The following is a 20,271-nucleotide window of genomic DNA, read 5'->3' as shown; positions in this document are numbered from 1 at the left end:
TAGAAATACTATACACTGTATTACTATTAAAAGTACTGTACCTAGCACAGTGGATACAATGTGAAAACATGATTAATGATAATAGCTGCTTCTTGAATTACATTAAACATGTGCAACCCCCAAATGATTTTTAAATAAGAGCAATGTGGATACTCTTACATTCCAGCAGTTTCTAGAGTATATTTCTTAGCAGTACATAGGTTTTCCATCTTCACAGCCTTACAGTCTTGCTCTGTTTCATGGAAAGCAAATGTTCCACATTATTGCAGAAGTCCATGAAACATCCTTAGGTTTTGCCAAATGAGTCATTTGTATAAAATGGAGGGATAGGTCTTTATACAGTTCTGTGATCTTGGCTTTGTCAGGGATTATAAAGTGCCTGTATTGTCTACAGCAACTATAGACCTCTCAGATGTGAGAACACACTAATGACTGGCGCTGATTCACTGCTCATTGTCAGTGACACTTCTTTCAATGAGATGTCTATCTGCTGCTCTAAAGAATAACCTTGTTTTGGGAGCGAAGGAGACAAGCAGGCAAAAGAGTTGTTTTATGAAAGACTGTTACAAGGCCAAGGCATCTTTAAATAGAATTGGCTACAGAAAGCCTTTGCCAATATATTGCTTCTCAGAAAAACACCAAGCAAAACTGGAGTGGCATCTATAGGATCATAAGAATCAAGAATTGTTCAAGTCAGAAGGGACTTCAGCAGTTCTCTAGTCCAACCTCCTGCTCAAGGTAGACTCAGCCATGAGCTCAAACCATGTGCTTGGGCCTTTCTCCAGTCAGGTCTTAAAAACCTCCAAGGATGGACACTGCACAACCACCCTGGGCAACCTGTGCCACTATCCCACTATCCTCACAGTTTAAAAGCATTTCCTTGTATCCAGTATGAACACCTCTTCTTTCAACTTGTGCCTGTTGTTTTTTGTCCTCCTACCAAGCACCACTGTGAAGACCATGGCTCCATCTTCTTAATGATCTCCAATAGTCAGGGCGGGGAGAGCAGGGAATGCACACTGTCAGGTGTCTCCAAAGCCTCCTCAGCTCCAGGCTAAACAAGCCCCAGTCCTGCAGCCTCACAGTGGAAGTAGTCCAGCCCTGGCCACCCCAGTTTGGCAACATCTGCAAGTCTGATGAAAGTGTACTTTGTTGTCTCCCCCATGACATTTATGAAAATGTTAAACAGGCCAGGGATAGACTCTGCAGTGCTCCACTTGTTAGGCCGCCAGGCACTGTATAATCCGTTAGCCACCACCCTCTAAGGCCAACCACTCAACCAGTTATTTTACCATCTGGTTGTTCAGCCTCTAAACTGTAACATCTTATCTTGGATACAAGAACATGATGCAAGACAGTGTCAAAAGCCCTGCTAAAGTCAAGGTAAGTTACATCCACTGCTCTCCCTTCATCCACAAACCAAATCATTTCTGCATTGAAGTCAATCATGTCCGTCAGACATGGTTTACCTTTGGTCAATCCATGCTGACTGTTTCAGATAACCACCTTCTCCTTCATGAGTCAAGAAGCCTGTTCCAAGAGGACTCATTTCATGATTTTCCAGGTGACAAAAGTGAAGCTGACTGACCTGTGGTTTCCTGTGCTGAACTTTTGGTCTTTTGGTCTTTTTTGAATATGAGTGCAATACTTGCCATTCTACCATCACTGGGGATCTCTACAACCTTTCGAAGATGAAAGACAGCAGCCTTGCAAAGACATCAACCAGCTCTCTCAGCATCCTTGTATTCAGCCTGTCTGGTCTCATGAGCTTCTATGGCTCAAGTTCCCACAAGTAATCCTTCACTTGGTCCTTAGCTATTGTTGGCAGTTCTCCTTGAATCTTTAAACTAATTTTAGAATCCCGGAAGTCCTTGTTGGTAGACAGTGAAGTAAACAATGTGTTGAATGTCTTGCTTTATGGCTGATGTCACTAAATCATGTGCTACCAGAGCATCCATCTGCTACCAGAGCACTAAACCTATTCTGCAGTTGCAGACCTGAAAGTGAAGAAGGAGCCATTTTCCCACTGCCAGGAGTCACAGGTCTTCAGCCTTCCCCATCCTGGCAGTCTCCATTTTCCACCTCCCATGATCTCCTGGGGCCCCTTCTGCATAGCTGGGGGTTCAGGCTCTTGTTAGATGGGTGTTCAACACACCTTTACCAGAATCAGCTTTCCCAGCAGCAGCCAAAATCCAAAGATGGCAAAGAAAACTCACAGAAGCACCAGGAGAGTACAAACAGTGAACAGGAGCCTAAAACCCATCCCAGGCATCTATATGGGCACTAGCCCACCAACAGCCATGCCAGCTGCCCAGGCCATGCCCACAGCACTCCAGGTAGCCGTGCTGCCCACCAGTTGGTTAGGCAGCAAATGTGTGTCATGCCCAGGCATCAGCCCCTGCAGACAGGGTCCCCACTGCTGGTGGGTTCCTTCTCCTGCACAGCTATGAAACTGCACAAATGCCTCCCAATGCCACTTTGCTTAGCTGGTGAGTGCCACCGCTGCTGCACGCTTGTGTTTATGCAAAGAAGCCCCGGGTTTCACAATGCAATTTCAAGCAAGGACATTTCGTTTACCATTTTGAAAATGTCTTTTCATATGGAATAAAGAGAGGTACATGCATTTGGATTTTATCAAGTAGATCTTTCTTACATGATTAGATTTACCTCAAGGAGCGACAGAGCTCTAGCCACAGAGACTGGACAAGGCTCTCAGACACGTGGTGTGAACTGTGCAGTTGTCATATGCAGGGACAGGAGTTGGACTCAGTGATCCTTGTGGATCCCTTCCAGTTCAGGACATTCTATGATTCTATGAAAATAGATCTGGCAAAATTTTTTATTTTATAGGACATGTGAGAACATTTTCTACCAAAATGTAATTCACTATAGTAGTGTAATGTGTTAGAGTATTAAGGCTATTTCACTGAAGTTATGATATCCAAGTTTCAGGTTCCTTTCCAGAGCACATCCATGAGACTGGATGCGACATGAAACAAAGATAATCTGCCTTATGACATAAATAAGACGGTCATTTGGTAAGAAGCCAATATCCCTGAATGGTAAACTGTCTTGAAATGATTTCATGGAAATGTAGTTTGGACTCTGTTGCTGTTAAATCAAATGGAAGTTTTCCCAGTGAAATAAATTGTTAAGGACCTAACCATAACAGATCTAATCATAACACGAAGGCTTCCTTACACAACATGCAGTACAAGAGAACTTTTTCAAATAGGGTTTACTCTATATTTTATGCAAGTTTCAAATTATTAAAAGGACTTCAAGGAGGGTGGGAGAGAAGCATAATCCTAACTCAAACACACTCCAAGGACCAAGGTGCACGAGAACACAGGCAATGCTGCTTGCTTGGGTTTATTTACAGACTTGTCCTCGGCTGTTTTAGCTGTCACTCCCACCCTCCTCTTTCTGCACTGAGAATGTTTACCCTTTGACTCGCCACAGGCCATCCTACTCAGGACAGCTCTAGGTTTTATTTGGGCTTCTTGTAAACCATTGTTTTATTGCCCTGACTGGCCACCACATCTTGTATAAATAGTTCTCAAGAGGTTGGTTTTGGTCTTGCTTAATGCATATGGTGATTTTCAGTCTGAGCACAGTCAGGACTCTGAACAATTGAGAAGGCAGTTAGTGTAAGGGAGTATTATCATTTTGGAGGTCATTAAAGTTATTTACCTGTGTTATGAACATCCCCAAGTATTAGAGCTATTCAGTTCTAGTTTCTGCTATTCATGCGTTTTCTGAGACGAGAGCAATCATTTTTTTTAAAATACACTTCATTCGGCCAGAAAAACTAAACACATTTATTTCATCATTTTCATTCTAGTACAGAACCAGTCACACTGCTATGAAGCCCTGTAGCTGCTTCTACATTATAAATACAATTTATTTCTATTAGCTTTCTTTCACTCCTATCATCTTTAAAGAAACCCCATTGTGAATAAGCTCACAACATTGCGGGAAATCACATTTAAATCCATTCTTTTTTTTTTCTTAAAAAGTTATAAAAAAGGTTTCTACATACTTGTCACAGGCCCACCAATTTTCTTTGCAACAAGATATTTGCTAAAATCCAACTATGAAAAAGCTTATCCAAAATTTACATGCCAATATTGATCTCACTATATAATAGAATAGTATATATGTACTACAGAACCGTTAATCATGTGCAGATGACTGAATTCAGTAGTTTTGCAAGTGAATTCTGTGGAAAAAAAAAAAAAAACGTTCTTTAAGTATGCTCACAGAATACCACAGAGATCAATAAACAGAAACAAAAAGCTCTATAAAACCTCCTTATACTGGAAAAGGACACCACTTAAATTAATTTCAAAATCGATTTGCTTCACTCGGTGCTAACCCCTGAAATAGACACATTTAAACTTATTTAAAGTTAAATTAGACCAATAAAATCACCTTCTGTGTTGATGTAAGCACATGCCTGCTAGTGATATGTTTTTCATTTAATTAGATCTATTTAAAATCAGTTTTCAGTGGAACTTGGCACAGCACACAAGGCCTATGACTCCTTGCTGTCTCTGTTTTAGTTGAACACTAAACTGAGTGAGAGATTCATGTAGTTAAATCAGGAGCCAAAATTTTGGCAGAGTTCAGTCTCCGTTCAGTATATCTACAAATATTTATATTGACTGTAAGACAACAAGCTTCCCAGCATCCCCAGGTCCTGGCTCCCTCAACATTCTTAAATGAGGGACATTTGGCTATTCAGTCTAAAGGCCTTTTGATAGCACAGCACTTACTGTGAAATGTGTTGTTTGCATCAGCTGAATGTCTCTGTCACTTATTTCCCAGAGAGGATTTGAAAGTTATATATGTTTAGCAACTACTGTATGCTAAAGACAAATGGATTTCCACATGGTCTCATAATCTGCTGGGAAACTGTCTCTCTCTAATGCTTGAAAAATTGCAGGACAAAAAAAGAAACAAAGAAAACAGATAAGAAAGCCTTTGTGTATTGGAAAAGAGATGGACTGGGGGGTGAGGTATGTTGAATGTTGGGGGGTTTCTGCCAAGAGCTTGCTTCTCTGTTCCTTTATCCCTTCTGAAGTTTCTCCCACCACCACTGTTAGTATAAAATACTACTAAGTTAGAAAAACGGCAGTTCCCACCTACTTTGCATAGATGTAGCTGTTCATACAAGGGCATTTCGCTTTAAAAAAAAAATTAATTAGGTTGTGCATGTGACCTTGGGATAAACAGGTTAAAGGATCACATGAGTGGATCCACATGCTGGAATTACTCAAACATCAGCTTAAAAACTGCAGACCACATGTAGAACCATAGGTAAAAACATAAGGTCACAGTTCTTGACTTAGTTTTCACAGTGCAAATCCAAAAAACAATTTACAAATTGTAACTAGCAGCCTACTTTAGCCATGTCAGTATTAAGGGGAGTACAGGTATCTAAATACTCAGAGCTATTGACAGTGCCTGCTCACTACTTCCACCCAAACCTGAAGGTATCTCAACTCACTTGGTGTTTCTATTCAGAACTGTGCATTTCCCCACCCGATTAGTAGTAGCATGTGTGGAAATGTCCCAGTCCAAACAACCAGCTGTCTGGCACACACCTGCTCTCAACCATGCATATATCAACAGCACTGTGCATCCAAGACAAGGCACTGCACCACGGCCACTGAAGACCAGCATCTAATAGACATGACCTGTAGAAGACTACACTTGGTGGAAATGTCGGAGATCCAAAATGGGCTCCCACCTCAGCCATGGGGGATCCAAACCCTCACCTGGGATTTCCAAGACATGGGGGACACTGCAGAACCCAAGCTCTCAGGGGGCCAGGAGCAAACACCCTCCCACCGAAGTTGCCAAGGCTGAATGGTCAGGAAAGGACCTCTGCAAGCAACACCTAGCCAGCTCTAGAGAGGACATATATGGATGTGCATAAACATACACAGAAAGAAAGATCCAAAGATGGATTAGCTATCTCGATATCTAATGGGTTAACCCTGGTGGACATACTACTTATTATTACTGTATTCAGAGTGGGAATGATTCAGCTATCCTTGTATTTTCCAAAGTATTATCTGAGCCTGTAGGAATCTTTAAAAAAAAAAAAAAGCTAAGCTTGTGTTAAATCTGTCTGCCCTGGCATTATAACCAACCAGAGGCAAAGAAAGTAATTTCTCAAAATAACACCAGTACAAGCCATTTAATTCAAAGAAATGTTTCAAACAAACTTCCATAGGAATAAAAGAAGCAAGTTAATTGAGCACTAAAATAAATACCTTGTGATCTTGTTTATAACCAACCAAACAGGGAAATGCATGTTCTCTGGATAGATGATTGCAGAGCAATTTCCAAGGGAAACACGCAAAATACTAAGCTGGCTCTTGCAGTTCAAATGCAATGACATGATGCGTTTCTTGCAAACGTATGCCAAAAAGCCTAATCCAAATGGGAAAGAAGGGAGGAAAGCTCCTGTGAGACAGTTTTTATAAAAGCTTCATTCAGGGCCTCCACCCTCATGTACTGTACGAGCCATCTTAGCTTTTCCACTCTGCCTGGTCCAAGAAAGCACTGACTAGCATATCAAAAATGCTGGCTTTAAAATGGTTGGGGATAGACAGTGAAAGCAATATATGATTTAATAATCAGACAAGGATTATCAGATGACCTGTTAGTCAAAATGAGGTACAGAGATTTAGTTCTAACAGACTACCAAATGAGTGGGAAAAAAAATAGGAAAAAGAGTTCAAATTGCTCAGTGCCTCCAAGAATCAGACACTTTCTAGTGGAAAAGTGTAGTCAGGTTATTAAAATATAATGTCGGGTATCTGGAGATACAGATTATACCCTGTTCCCAGTCCAGAAAATAGAAGTTTTTGACACTTATAACCAGGATTTCAAGCAAATGCTCTTCTCCTTCCCACTCTACAAGCAACTTCCTTGGCAGAGGCAAGGACTTCAGCATTCCCAAATGTAAAACAAAGCTAGACCACTTCTTGCACCACAAGAACACTGGGAACCATAACTAATTTTTCACAAAAATACTGTAAGCTACAACTTTCTACATATATTCATCATTTAAAAAAAAAAAAAAGTGTATCTAATGCCCCTGACTCTCTAAGTACCATTCATGCGCAGCACATGTTTTTTCCTAGGTTATGACTTATGGCAAGGGCTCATCACTACAAGTGGAAAACATGCTCATACTTACATTCCAGTTAAAAATAAGATAATGAATGCTGGTATCACTTATCTGCTGTTCCAAAAAAATGAGTGATGACCTCTCTGTATCTGACAGTGTATTTACAGTGAAATAGGTCAATATACGCTCCTCAAATTTTGAGAAGGGATTTTGTGTGTCTGACTTGCTGGCTTTCTCTGCTTCCTTATCCCCAACACCAATCCCCAATACTCAGCTTCCTCAGACTCCTTCTGTCTGCTGTTGCTTTCATCTCCCATTCACCTATTATCACAACTCCATGTATTGAATGGCAGCAGTTAATAAAACTATGCTCACGGCTTTATAGTCTTTCATAAAACTACCCCATTCTGTGCCTTTTTTTTCCTCATTTCTGCTGTGGCTTCTATGTACATTCATTGTACTGAACAAATACTCCCTTGTGATTGTGTGAAATAGCATTTAACTGCTTTGCAAAACTGATACTATTTTTAAAATTTCATTTTTCAAATATGCTGAAATTCATTAAAGTATTTTGTGCCATCTGTTTCCTCTTTGTAAATAAATAACTCTTTCTATCATGACAATCACTTTGACAAGCTACTAATGCTTATGAGAATACATAGCAACACTCACAGGAACAGAAAAAGTGACATATCTCTGAATAGCAAAGAGAATCCCTTTCAGCTTTAGGTTCCCAGTGCCAGAACAAAAATTATATCCTTATGTGTAATTGGGAACACCAAGGTATAACTCTCACATAAATGGATGTCCAGCAAAGACTCCCAGGGGACGTCAGCCCACTTCTAGTCAGACCCACCATTTCTTGAATGAGTTCAAACCGCTGTTCCATGACATCTTCTTGAGATCAGCCACTCTGCCATCACAGCTGGATTTCTGGTGTGGTTGGCTGACTTTAAGTGGAAATTGTCAGTATCTGCCAAATGGTGGCCAGACACCAGACCAGACTTAACCAATTAGTGGAATACCCCATCTGATGGCTGGATGCAATTTCTCTCTGTGTGTGCACTCACCCTCCACCTGCATCCTACCACATCTGAAGGTTGTGGTGGTGCCCGTACAAGCAGCCTGTCCTGCCAGGTGAGCCAAAAGGGAGTCAGTCACCTCTTCACTGGGCCAGAAGAAGCCGCCTCAAGTTTCCCACAGCAGAAAGTCGCTGCGTGCATGTTTTATGTAAGGGCCTGTAGGAGCTGGAGCAGCTCGCTTGTTGCCCACCAGCGAGCCGTGAAACACAGGTGATTAGTTCCAGATGCCATTTCAGTGCCTTTCCTTCTGCGGAAAGTGTACAGAAGTCACTTCTTTCAGTTTCACAGGACTCCCCAGAAATGGAAAACATACCAAAAGTCAGGGTGGATTTGTTATCCCTCCCTCAACATCAGGCAGGCTGTGGCAGCAGCTAAGACATCTGTGGAAAGATTTCTCCACGAGTCAAAGGGATCTGTGTTGCACTCATTATAGACCTTACAGCTGATTCACAATGGACCTTACAACAAGAACCAGAAACTCGTGTTAAGTTCCCATCCATTGTCACAACATGGCCAATACTTACAGCAGGTTTGCCAACCTCATGACAGTCCCATTCACACTCTAATGGGGACTTTGCTTTGGACAGGTAAGGGAACTGCCTTGTGACAGAAACCAGAGGAACATGATAGCCACCTGTTTGTGCCTCCAAACTTTCTCCCTGAAGTTTTGACAAACTGCGCTAAACCAGTCTTTCTAATTTCTTATAAGTTTGTTTCTCTTAAAATCCTGCTATGGGAAATCCATTTTTCTCACCTCTTCTGAACTGTAGTAGAAGCAGATCATGTGGCTGCATCTAGCTTTTAATTTACAGTACAACATTTACTGGTAAATTCAAAACATTTTCTTCTTAGCACACTGTGATCACAATCAGTATATAACTTTGGTAGAACTTGCCATTTACATTTTGCATATTCAGGGATGGGGGAATCCAGCTTTAATTGTTCATGAAGAAAATGGGGCAATAGAGAAGCTGAGCCTGCAGCTTTCAGACATATCAGAAACTATAATTTCTTAGAGCCTGAAAACATTCCAGTGTAAAATATTTGGGGCTCACGGAAAGGTAATTGTGCGAGTACACAGGCCCTGTGTGAACATTATTTACAGGCTCCTCCAAGGATTAAATCAGACAGCTTGTTCACTCATCTTCACAATCCTTGTCATTACTTTTCTATATTCATGCTTCTATTGTATGCACTTAGTTCTGAGGACTGCAGTAACTACCAATACACTTCCAAGTGCAGTAGATCAGCAGTGAGCTGTTACTCAACCTCCAGCCCTTTCTGTCAAAGGCCGGTGATGCTGGCTGGGTCTCCACAAACTTTCCTCTCAGCCAGCTCCACAGTTGTTCCTTGTCCACTACTCTACACAAGCCTGCAGCTCCTAAACTTGAGGGCACGGCACCAGCACCAGCTCTCATCCTGGATGTTTTAGGAAAGGAAACAGCTAAGGGTGGGAAAGGTTCATTTTAGGTTGGAAGAAGGGTTATATCTGCTGGTATTTATTGTAGCATGTAATTTGTTTTATTTACTCAGATTCCACTCTAAAAATAAACAGTAATGCAACCAGAATCTTGGGCATCTCTACGTGGTTTCACTAATCTAAATGAATAAAGTAATTTTGATTCATGTAGTATCTTTAGGTAGTCAAAATTAGAGCAGGTCGAAAATCATCTTCTAGAGTTCACAAGCAATTTTGCCTTTACGTGAGGCCTTCCATTTTAGAACTTGACAATACTTGAAAAGATAAGAGACACTGAAAGCCTCATAAGATACATAGGCACTATTTTCCCTTCTGTAACTGAGAAGATTGAAAAATAAATTGGTTTGGCCACAGCAACATAAGGAAATGGGCCAGACCTGAAAACAGAACAGTCATTCCCCCTCAGTTTCCTGCATCCCTGCATATAGCCATCTGCTTCTTGTTTCATCTGAATAATCATATTAATATGATTATACTGGTTGTATTTGACTTTTTTTCCTAAGAGATATTATTCAAATTTGGACACAGAAATAATTTCATGCTCTGGCCTCTGAAGATTAAGGCTGAAAAGGCCCATTAGGTCATTTTTGTAGATGGCTCAGTGTCATTGAGTCTTGTTGTTTTCCAAGATCCTGTAAAGGGACATAATCCGATCTCCTGAAAACTACAAAGCTAAGTAGCCTTGTTCATCACCACCTGTCATAGAGCAAAAAGTGCATCAATAACATAAGTATTGGGGTTAATATATAGCAGTAACTCTGCCTAGCTGGAAGTTCACCTTTCCATTCATGTTCAGATTGAAACAACCTTCGTCACACAGATTCATGTGCACCAGGTCTTCGCCTTTTTGTTTTTTCAGGAGCGGTTCTGGATAATCTGGAGCCAAGCACAGGCTGAAGGCCTGAGGATGATGAAGCCTGTTCCCAGGTTAAAACGATAGTGCAGGAAGACAGGCTGGACTTTCCCACAGAGGTAAGCAGGAGCTGACACAGGAGCAGGAGGAAGCTATAAGTCCTATCACCCACCCTGTGTGGGCACTATCAACCCCAGATTAAAAACAAGGCAAGGCCATGCTGCTGTTCTTACGTGCACATAAAGCGACATCCATCTCTGCCATAGCATTTTTGTCAGGGGGCCAGTACTGATGTTCATGGCTCTGAACAGTTGCTTCTCAGGTAATGGGATCACAGTAAATTCAAAAACCAACACAGGAGGTGAGACAAAAAAAAGGCACTAAAAATGGATCTTTGCCATGTTCGCTGAAGCCTGACATAGAGGCAACTTAAAGCCCAAATGTAATTTTAATAAATCTCACCAACATCTCGACACCTTCCCTCCATCTTTTCTGTAGCAGCCAGGGTTCTCCCCAGACAAAGTGTGGCCTTGTTACAGCAGCGCCCTTTTCCCTTTGTTCAGCCAGAACAGGATCCAACTTCCACCGCAAACACTCTACAAAAGATGGGCTGGATGCCCTCTGATGTGAAAACATTGCCAAGTCCACCCCCTAATGATGCCTCTCAGGATGAAAGCACCAAGCAGCCATAAAACACAACAGCTTCTCAAAGAGGCAAGACGGGATGCACAACATGCATCTTGGTAAGTGGTTTTTGAATGAACACTTGTGTCAGCAAGATGGGTAAGGAATCCTAAGGTAGTTTCTAGCCTAGATCCAAACCAAAAACACCTCCCTCCCCCCTCAAAGTCTGGTGAGTTTTAAAATCCAAAGCCTCATCTAAAAGTTTGCTAACTACCCCAAATTTTATAACAGGCCAAACCAGGACCTTGGATCCTAAATACCCTCGAACTCGAGTTGGCGCAAATTCTAGATCCAATGTCTGTGGTGTGGGCTAAGGCAACACTAGGAGAGAGAAAGAAGAAAGAAGTCAGCTTTGCTCCATGGATCTTTAATACAGGGCCACCTCTGATACACTTTCAAAAAATATAATGAGACCATTATAATATATATTCCAGCCAAAATTCTTGGCTCCCCAAACCAGCTTTATATGGTATGCAATACAGAAACACCCAGGAGACACTATAAGAACTTTGACAAGGCTAATATTAAGCTAGAACAAAACAGAACTACTGGCACCAGCTCCACTCAGTTCTTAAGTAAACTTGTCCCATTAAAAAGTAGCCTCTAAGATATTTTCTCTCTGAAGTGTATAGTAGCTTATAAAAAGCAGGAAGGGTTGCCAAGTTGTAGATGTGTTCAAGTACTCCTTACCCTCATTAAAGAACATTCCCTGGCAGTCAGCAGCTTTGAGTGTTCCAGTGAACCAGATTTTTATAAGGGGGGTGTTTACAGTGTTGCGCGACATAGCTGGAAATCACAGTGCACCATAGCAGCTCTGTACTGGATACACCTGTGCCTGGAGCCTCATTGCCCAGGGTGCAGAGTACCACTGACGGAGTGTTCATGAGGTTCCAAAAACATAATGATTAAGAAAACAAATCTCAAGCCTCTCTGCCTCATCGGAAGAAAAGCATCCAGAGATGTCAGTATCTGAATACAAATTATAACAGGTAGTCAAATACCACAGAAGATCTAGGTCTCACTTCTCCAGTTTCACATGTAACAGTATTTACAGAGACGTCTTCATAGTAAGCACATACATAGTTCAGTTTCTTAATGCACCCACTGGTTTCCACAGCAGTTAGGAGTTAAATTCTTTTGTGGATCTGGGTGTTAACACCACCCCCGACCTTGTTTATGTAAAGACTATTTTCTCTTCGCAGTTCAGTGTCTAACATATCTTCTAACTGGGGATGTTACATGGCCCTGGAAGAGGAATCAACAAATGATCAAATACAGAAGATCTTTTCATCCTTAGCACCAACGAAGAACTGGGAAAGATAAGATCTGTGCTTTCTCCCTAACAGCCTGAGTGCTGAGGACCTAAAATCATGCGTTCTCTTGAGTTTTTCATTTTTCCTCCCCACTACCAACCAGGCATTGCTTTCTGAAGGCTTTTCAGTTTCATTTGAAGAAGAATCACCATTTATATGGCATTTCCATGGCTTTTAAGCAAGCTGTTAGTTATCCAAGTCTTTCACTCTGCATACAGTGGATACAATTTATCACCTGCTTATAAACATATGCAGCTACCAGTTCCTACACAGCTGACCTCTGTCCCTGTTATGATTTGGGGAATCCAGCAATGCACAGTTCATACATTTTGCAATCTTGCAGAATGATACTGAACAAAGAGGATGTAGGATCTGCCACACCTGTAACTGTGTCACCAACACCTTCCCAACAATAACATGGTTGCAAGCTTTCGACCAACCACAATCAGAGAAAGAAGATAGCCTGTGAAAATTACATCTGGGTATAGGTATTTAAAGAGTAAAACTACCCCCAAAGTTCTGCAAATAAGTGGAACTTGAAAACAGCAGAGCCTCACATACTGCAGGTGGTCACTCTGAGATAAAAGAAAGACTAAAAAAGCAGATATTCAGGCTCCCATAGCATCTTGTTAGCTGCAGGACCAGTCAGAGAGAACACAAACGAGAAATCTTGCTACTCAGGGAAAACACATGGAAAGAAAAGTCATGGCCAGGCACCTTTCTGTAGAATTTTGACTCAAGTTTCAAGGATGTTCAGAAGTAATGAGCAAACAGAGATAAGGAAACATGTACAGAGACTATTATTTTCTTACAAACACTCTATGTTAGGCTTCATAATTTGTTTCAATGATGACATGACTTTAGGAGACAGAATATAAATTCAGAGTCCCTTGAGTCTATATTCAGGATTTGGGATACTTAAACAATAAGACATATCTAGAGATCAGTCCAAATCCTTGAGGTCTAAGGTGGCCGAATGATGAAGCTTCATTTCTTTGAGAGAATAACAAGGCTAACAGAGCACCCAAGAAGTGTGCTGGAGAGACCAAGAAATGGGCCAGTGCCATAGAATCATAGAACGGTTTGGGTTGGAAGGGACCTTTGAAGATCATCTAGTTCCAACCTCCCACCATGGGCAGGGACACCTTCCACTAGACCAGGTCGCTCAAAGCTTCACCCAGCCTGGGCTTGAACACAGTCTGTTCCAGTGCCTCACCAGTGTCATCATAATGAACTTCTTACTTACATCTAATATCTAATCTAAATTTACCCTCTTTTAGTATAAAACTGTTGCCCTATCACTATAGGCTGTGGTGAAAAGCCTCTCTCTGTCTTTATTATAAGCCCCCTTTAAGTATTGAAAGGCCACAATAAGGTCTCCCCAGAGCCTTCTCTTCTCCAAGCTGAACAAACTCAACTCTCTCAGCCTTTCTTCACAGGAGAGGTGTTCCAACCCTCTGACAATTTTTGTTGCCCTCCTTTGGATCCACTCTAACGAGTCCATGTCTTTCTTGTACTGGGGACCCCAGAGCTGAACACAGTAACCCAGGAGGGGTCTCACCAGAGCAGAGAGGGAGAATCATCACCCTCAACCTGCTAGCCACACTTCTTTTTTTGCAGCCCAGAATACAATTGGCTTTCTGGGCTGCAGTCACACATTGCCAGTTCATATCTGATTTTTATCTACCAATATTCTGAAGTCCTTCTCCACAAGGCTGCTCTCAACACATTCATTACCCTGTCTGTACTGATGACCTGAGGTGCAGGACGCTGCTGAACTTCATAAGGCTCAGACTGGCCCACCGCCCAAGCCTGTTCAGGTCCTTCTGGTTGGCACCCTTTCCCTCAAGCATACCAATTGCACCATTTAGCTTGGTGTCATCTGCAAACTTGCTGAGGGTGCACTCAATCCCACTGTCTATGTCATTAATAAAGATACTTAACAATACCAGTGGGCCACTGGTATGGACCACTGAGAGACACCACTTGGATCTCCATTTGGACTTTGAGCTGTTGACTGCAACTCTTTGGATGTGACAACCCAGCTAACTCCTTATCCATTGAATCGCCCATTCATGAAACCCATATCTCTCCAACTTAGCAACAAGGATGTTGTACGGGACTGTATCAGAGGCCTTACAGATGTCCAAGTAGGTGTCATTCATAACTCTTCCCTTGTCCACTGACACAGTCACTCTATCATAGAAGGTCACTAGATTAGTCAGGCATGATTTGCCATTTGGGAAGCCATATCAGTTGTCTTGAGTCATCTCCCTGTCTTCCAAATGCTTCAATGTAGCTTCCAGCAGGATCTGTTCCATGATCTTACTAGGCACAAAGGTGATGCTCACTGGTTGGAAGTTCCCAGGGTCCTTCTTTTAGCCTTTTTAAAAATGGGTGTGATGTTTTGCTTTTTCCAGTCATTGAGAACCTCACCTGACTGCCAAGACTTTTTCAAATATGATGGAGAGCAGCTTGGCCACTACATCTGTCAGTTTAGATGTATATCAGCCTATTCAGACAATGTCTAAGAGGATTTAGACTAAAACTTGGCAGACTGTGAAGGGTCTAGCTATAAAACCTTTACCAAGTTGTGATACTACGTGTTTTGCTTTGGAGTATCAGTATATTCTGTGATGAGAAACTTTCTTTAATGTTCCTTTAGAGAAAGGGAAAGGAGTAGGAGGGAAATGAAATTTTATATATATTTGTCCTTCAAGTGAATAGGACCTCACTCTGAACCAGGAAAGCAGCTATAATTCTTTTCATGGACTTGTCATCTAACTGGAACACCATAGGAAACTTTATGACTTCTTCCCCTCTGTTTTATCTGCCATGGTACATATAGAAGTCATCCATAATGTCACAGATTGTTTTTATTTCCTCCTACCACATTGCTGGCTTTTTTTTTCTCCTATTTCAAGTACAGTTAGACTATACCCAGCATTAAATGTGCCTGCTAAAAACTTTCAGATATGGCTACATTTGGAAGAAAGTTATAAAGTGTGGACAGAATGAGTCACCTCCATTTTATGCTTCTGAAGGGTTATTTGAAACTAAGAGATCATCTAGTAAACTTCAATACTGGGAGAAGCGACAGCTAAAGTGTCCTGCAAATAGCTTTGGTCATGAATATATACTACTCAAACACGCCTTAAGGAAAACAAAAGTCTTTCTATGGTAAATAAATTCAATTTTCCTTCTATTTCTTCACCGCATTATATAATTAATTCCTAAAGAATATCTTAAAGAATCACCATTTGTGCAAATTATTTTATAGAAGATAATAGTATAGAGTTTTCACTACCTCTAGATAAATGTAGACCCAGCATCTACATTTAGGACATAAAATGGTTCTTATTGCTGGTTATAAATGCCCACAGGGAGACTGAAGTTTTTGACACTGGCTCACACACTGGGAGATACACAGGACAGGTTGGATTATAAAATCATATTATAATCATATAATCATTTCAGTTGGAAGAGACTCTCAGGATCATCGAGTCTAACCATAACCTAATCTAACTCTAGCACTAAGCCATGTCCCTAAAAACCTCATCTAAATGCCTTTTAAACACCTCCAGAGATGGTGACTCCACCACTGCCCTGGGCAGCCTGTTCCAATGCCTGACAACCCCTTCCATGAAGAATTTTTTCCTAATATCCAATCTGAACCTCCCCTGGCACAACTTGAGGCATAAAAACATAAGATTTTTCCAATCTAGTCATTTAGGCTATAGTCAATGAAATCAATTCCAGAAGATAATGCATCCTCCCTGCCTTAAATTGCTATCCTTGGATGACGGGAATCCCTGCTTGAAAAAGTACATCTTGGTACATTATGGTACTAAACACCTAGCCCAGACTAGTCAGTCAGAAGTCAGGCAAGGCAAACTCCACCATAAGGGACTTTACTTACGCCATTGTTGTTCATCTGCTCTGTGGCACCTTCTCAAAAGAAACAGAGTCACGACTTTCTGTGCAAGCCTCTACTAGATTCCTCATTGGACCAATTGGACGACTAACAAACAGCATCTAACTACACATTATAGAGCACTTGCTGCTCTCGGGACACTGGTGATGGTGGTAATTCAGATCCCACCATAAACTTGAAGAGAAAGGCAGTCTCTTTTGTTCTGTTTGTACAGCACATTGCACTGTGGGGATGTTGTTCAGGATCAGGGGCTCCTTTTATTCCTTCTCCCCTCCAAGCTCCAGGTCTCAGAGGACCCACGCGGTCTCCATGCAGAACATGATACAGAAAACTTACAGATCAGCAGCATAAGAGACCTCACCATTTTCTCCTGTGACGAACAAAAGGCTCCACGTTCAAGTAGGGAATGCATTTCAGCTTCAGGAGGGAACTGTACAGGGATGCATTGAACAAGTCACCAACCATCTTGGCCACCATGACAGCCAGCATTATCAGTAGCAAGGACTGGACATCATTTGTGATCTCTACCTAAGGAAAAAAGAGAACAAAGGACTTTCCATTTTTTCATATAACTGGAGACAATGACAATGGTCATTCACGAGGAAATGGGAAGCAATTCAGTCTGCTGAAAGTGGCGCTCCCCCTCATTTCCCAGGGATAGGTAATCAATCAACACTTCCACCAGAGAGTTTTGGCCGGTGCAGTGACAGCTCCCCCTCCCGTTCCTATCAGCTTGAAACACTGCACTTACATTAAACCTCACATCTGATTCCCATATTTCAGGTGGCCTGTGATAATTTTGAAGCATCAGAGGAGGGTAAGTAGAGATGGAGTAGCCAGATTGCTTAAAATAGGTTGGCCTTGTGACAAAAACTAAAAAATGCAAACAAATCCAAATATTTTTTCTTTCTTGCTGAGCTCAGGAGATATAAAATTGTTTTCCCATACTGCTGCTTCCTGACAGAACAAGCTCCTTGTACAAACATTGCCTTGAAAGATGCCAGAAAAGAGAACAAGATACTTTCAACAGAAGTCCAGCTCAGGAGATCAAGCAACAGGAACTTTAACTAAAAGATTCAGAGTGAATCCTTGTACAAAAAGTAGAGACTAATGTGAATGCACTTAATACTGCTTAAGCCCAGCTCACAACGAAGTCAAATATTTTTCATGGTGAAAATGACTGCACAGAAATATTATCTTTATGCTACTTTAATACAACTTTTATTAAAAACTATTTATTAAAAACTCCTTCACTTCCCATTATTTCCCCTACTATTCCATCCTACTAAAAAGGGATATTCGCTAGCAATTATCCTGGGATTAAATACGCAAACTTTCCTCCTAACACTAAGAGGCTTTTGCCCAGAAACTTCTCTCCAATTCAGACTAAGTAAATTGCAGCACATTGCCATTTAATAGACCTCATTAGCTAGAGATTATTAACTACTCCAAGAATCTACATTCAAAGAATGCCAATAAACACATTTCTGCCTGATAAACTGCAGCAAATGTATAGGCTTTATACTTTCACCCTCCTTCTGTCTCTGCTCTGGGTTTGGAAAGATAACATCCAGGATGATTTACAGTATATTCCAACAAGGGACTGGTATGGCTTGGTCAGCCATGTACGACAAGGTCATGCAACTGTCCTTTCTGCTTGCCCAAGGATTTCTAATAACACCGCATGCCGCATTCTTTGAATGTCTTTTTAAACCTAGAATTCAACTGTTTTCTTTAAAAACACCAGGAACATGTCAGTTGAAAGGAAAACAGCAACTGTGGGATTTTAAGGATTGCTTCATCATATCTGCCACAACTCATTCACACAGATGGAGATTCCTTTATTGTGGATTCCTTTTAAGGTTATTTTTAAAGTATCTTGCTATGGGGAAGTCTTCTGGAATAAAACAAGCATTAAAAATTAATAGTATAACATTCTAAAAAGCTATAAAAATGCTGTAAAACTCTGAATTTAAAAACTCTTGAAACTCAAACCCTAAAAAACACTCTCAAGCAATTGCTTTAACTTATACAGAACAGCAAGAACCAGAGCCTGGCTTTCCAGGCTCCCCTCCTTGTTTTTCATCTCATTTTATCCCTTCCTCCTACCCTCCCGTCCTCTTAGTGGGAACAGTCAAGCTGGGCCTCATCCTTTATTCTCCCAAATATTCAGCAGCATTTTACATCTGCTATTGAGAAACTCTGAAGCTTGTGCTGATTTTCCCCAGCCCTAGAGCCCTCTTGAGTGCTGGGATCTGGGGGTTGTGAGGGAAGAAGGGGGGTGGCTCCTCTCTACAACACCCCATTGAATGCTCAGAGCAAGCGCCTCTGGGTTCAGCATCGGTCTTCACCTTCTCCAAGAGTTAACGCCTGCTGTTTATCTTTGGCAGGCTAGTATGGCTGAGGTCATTAAAGAAAGACATGTTAAAAGCATTTTGAGCAATATCTTTTGTATGTAAGTAAATTTAAACTTTGGCCAAAGTAGAGCTGATAGTGTTGTCCTGAACTCTCACTACAGATGGAAACTGGAGAGGCAATTTTTGTGGAAATAGGCAATACTAGAGCAAAAACATAAAGCAAATCTGCAGATGACTTAGAAACATGAGCATGAGAAAGATAAAATAATTTATAAAATTTCGAGAAAACTTTGCATGAGAATTTAACCCATTGTGTGACCTTAAGATAAAGTGAAGCTGTACACTCATTATAGATCAAGTTATTTATGAAGCCCAGCCTAGAGCAAAAGTTTTATTAAATAATTGACTCAATTTCACATTCAAATATTTGAAGAGCTAGACAAAAACCTTACTTCCTTCTTACTGGAGGTTCTCAAGTTGTGGGAGAACACTTACTAGCCACAAAAGCATATAAAATACAAGAATAAACTCCAGAGATCAAATAAGAAATGCTGGGGAAGGGAATCGTAACAAGGATTCACACGCGAAAGATGCAGTCGCTCATAGAAGGAAAAGTATGGCACTCTTAGCGCTGAAGAAAAAGGAAGAATTCATCAAAACCTAAGTCCATTAATAACAAGGATGATGGCAATGCAGCAGCAAAGTTCTCCTTAGGGTATCTTGATAAAACTCAAGGAAGAATAAGTTAATCCAAGAACTGTGATAGATTCAAGCCATTTTATATAAACATATGGACAAGCACAAACCTACACACACACACACACATATATATGCTCTTTGTAAGGCTTTATTAGTATTCCCTGTTTAGAGAAGGGCCATCTGCTCCCTGCTGCGAGAGACAAAGTGCAGAGCCTTGGGACTCGGCTGCATGAGGAAGTTATCATGCGGTTGGCTTGGGTGTGAATTTACTGCGTATTAGCTACTCAGCACTAACCGCCCGCTTGGGTACCCTTGGCGCTTCGGAAGTGAAAAAACAACAAACTTCACCTTCAAAAAGGAGCCCGCCGAACTCACGCAAAAGCGCTCTTAAAGCTAACCTGCACAAAAGCGCTCTTAGTAGGTACTAGAAGCATCCACCCAGAGAATTATTGAAAAGGAACTAGCAGGCTGTAAATTCACGCCAGAGCTCTAATTCTCCCAGTGGACAGGCTCTTGTAAGCCCAGACCAGCAGCCAAGCAAGTCCAGCCACAGCCCAGCACCATTAGGAGCCCATGTGTTCCAGGCCTGGAAGGTTATACAGCCTCTCCTTTCAAAATATCTATCTGTTCAAAGCAGTTCCTAAAGAATCTAAGAAAGGAACAAATTATGCAGAGTATTACAGAGGGAGAGATAAAATAAAGGTGACAAAAGCAGAGAAGGG

The 20,271-nt window shown here is 41.3% G+C and overlaps 1 protein-coding gene across 1 annotated transcript in view; it reads right to left on the bottom strand.

Moving 5' to 3' along the window:
• Positions 1 to 20,271, bottom strand: part of LOC135986079 (chloride channel protein D-like) — a 78,714-nt gene that overhangs the window by 18,879 nt on the left and 39,564 nt on the right. The window contains exon 12 of the mRNA XM_065629843.1: positions 16,855 to 17,021. Within this exon, the coding sequence (XP_065485915.1) occupies positions 16,855 to 17,021 (167 nt within the window). The remainder of the gene's footprint in view (positions 1 to 16,854; positions 17,022 to 20,271) is intronic.

This window comes from Caloenas nicobarica, chromosome 2, assembly GCF_036013445.1.
Source record: "Caloenas nicobarica isolate bCalNic1 chromosome 2, bCalNic1.hap1, whole genome shotgun sequence".
Taxonomy (NCBI): domain Eukaryota; kingdom Metazoa; phylum Chordata; class Aves; order Columbiformes; family Columbidae; genus Caloenas; species Caloenas nicobarica.
The sequence above is the reverse complement of the archived record's forward strand: the minus strand, read 5'-3'. Positions and strand labels throughout refer to the sequence as shown.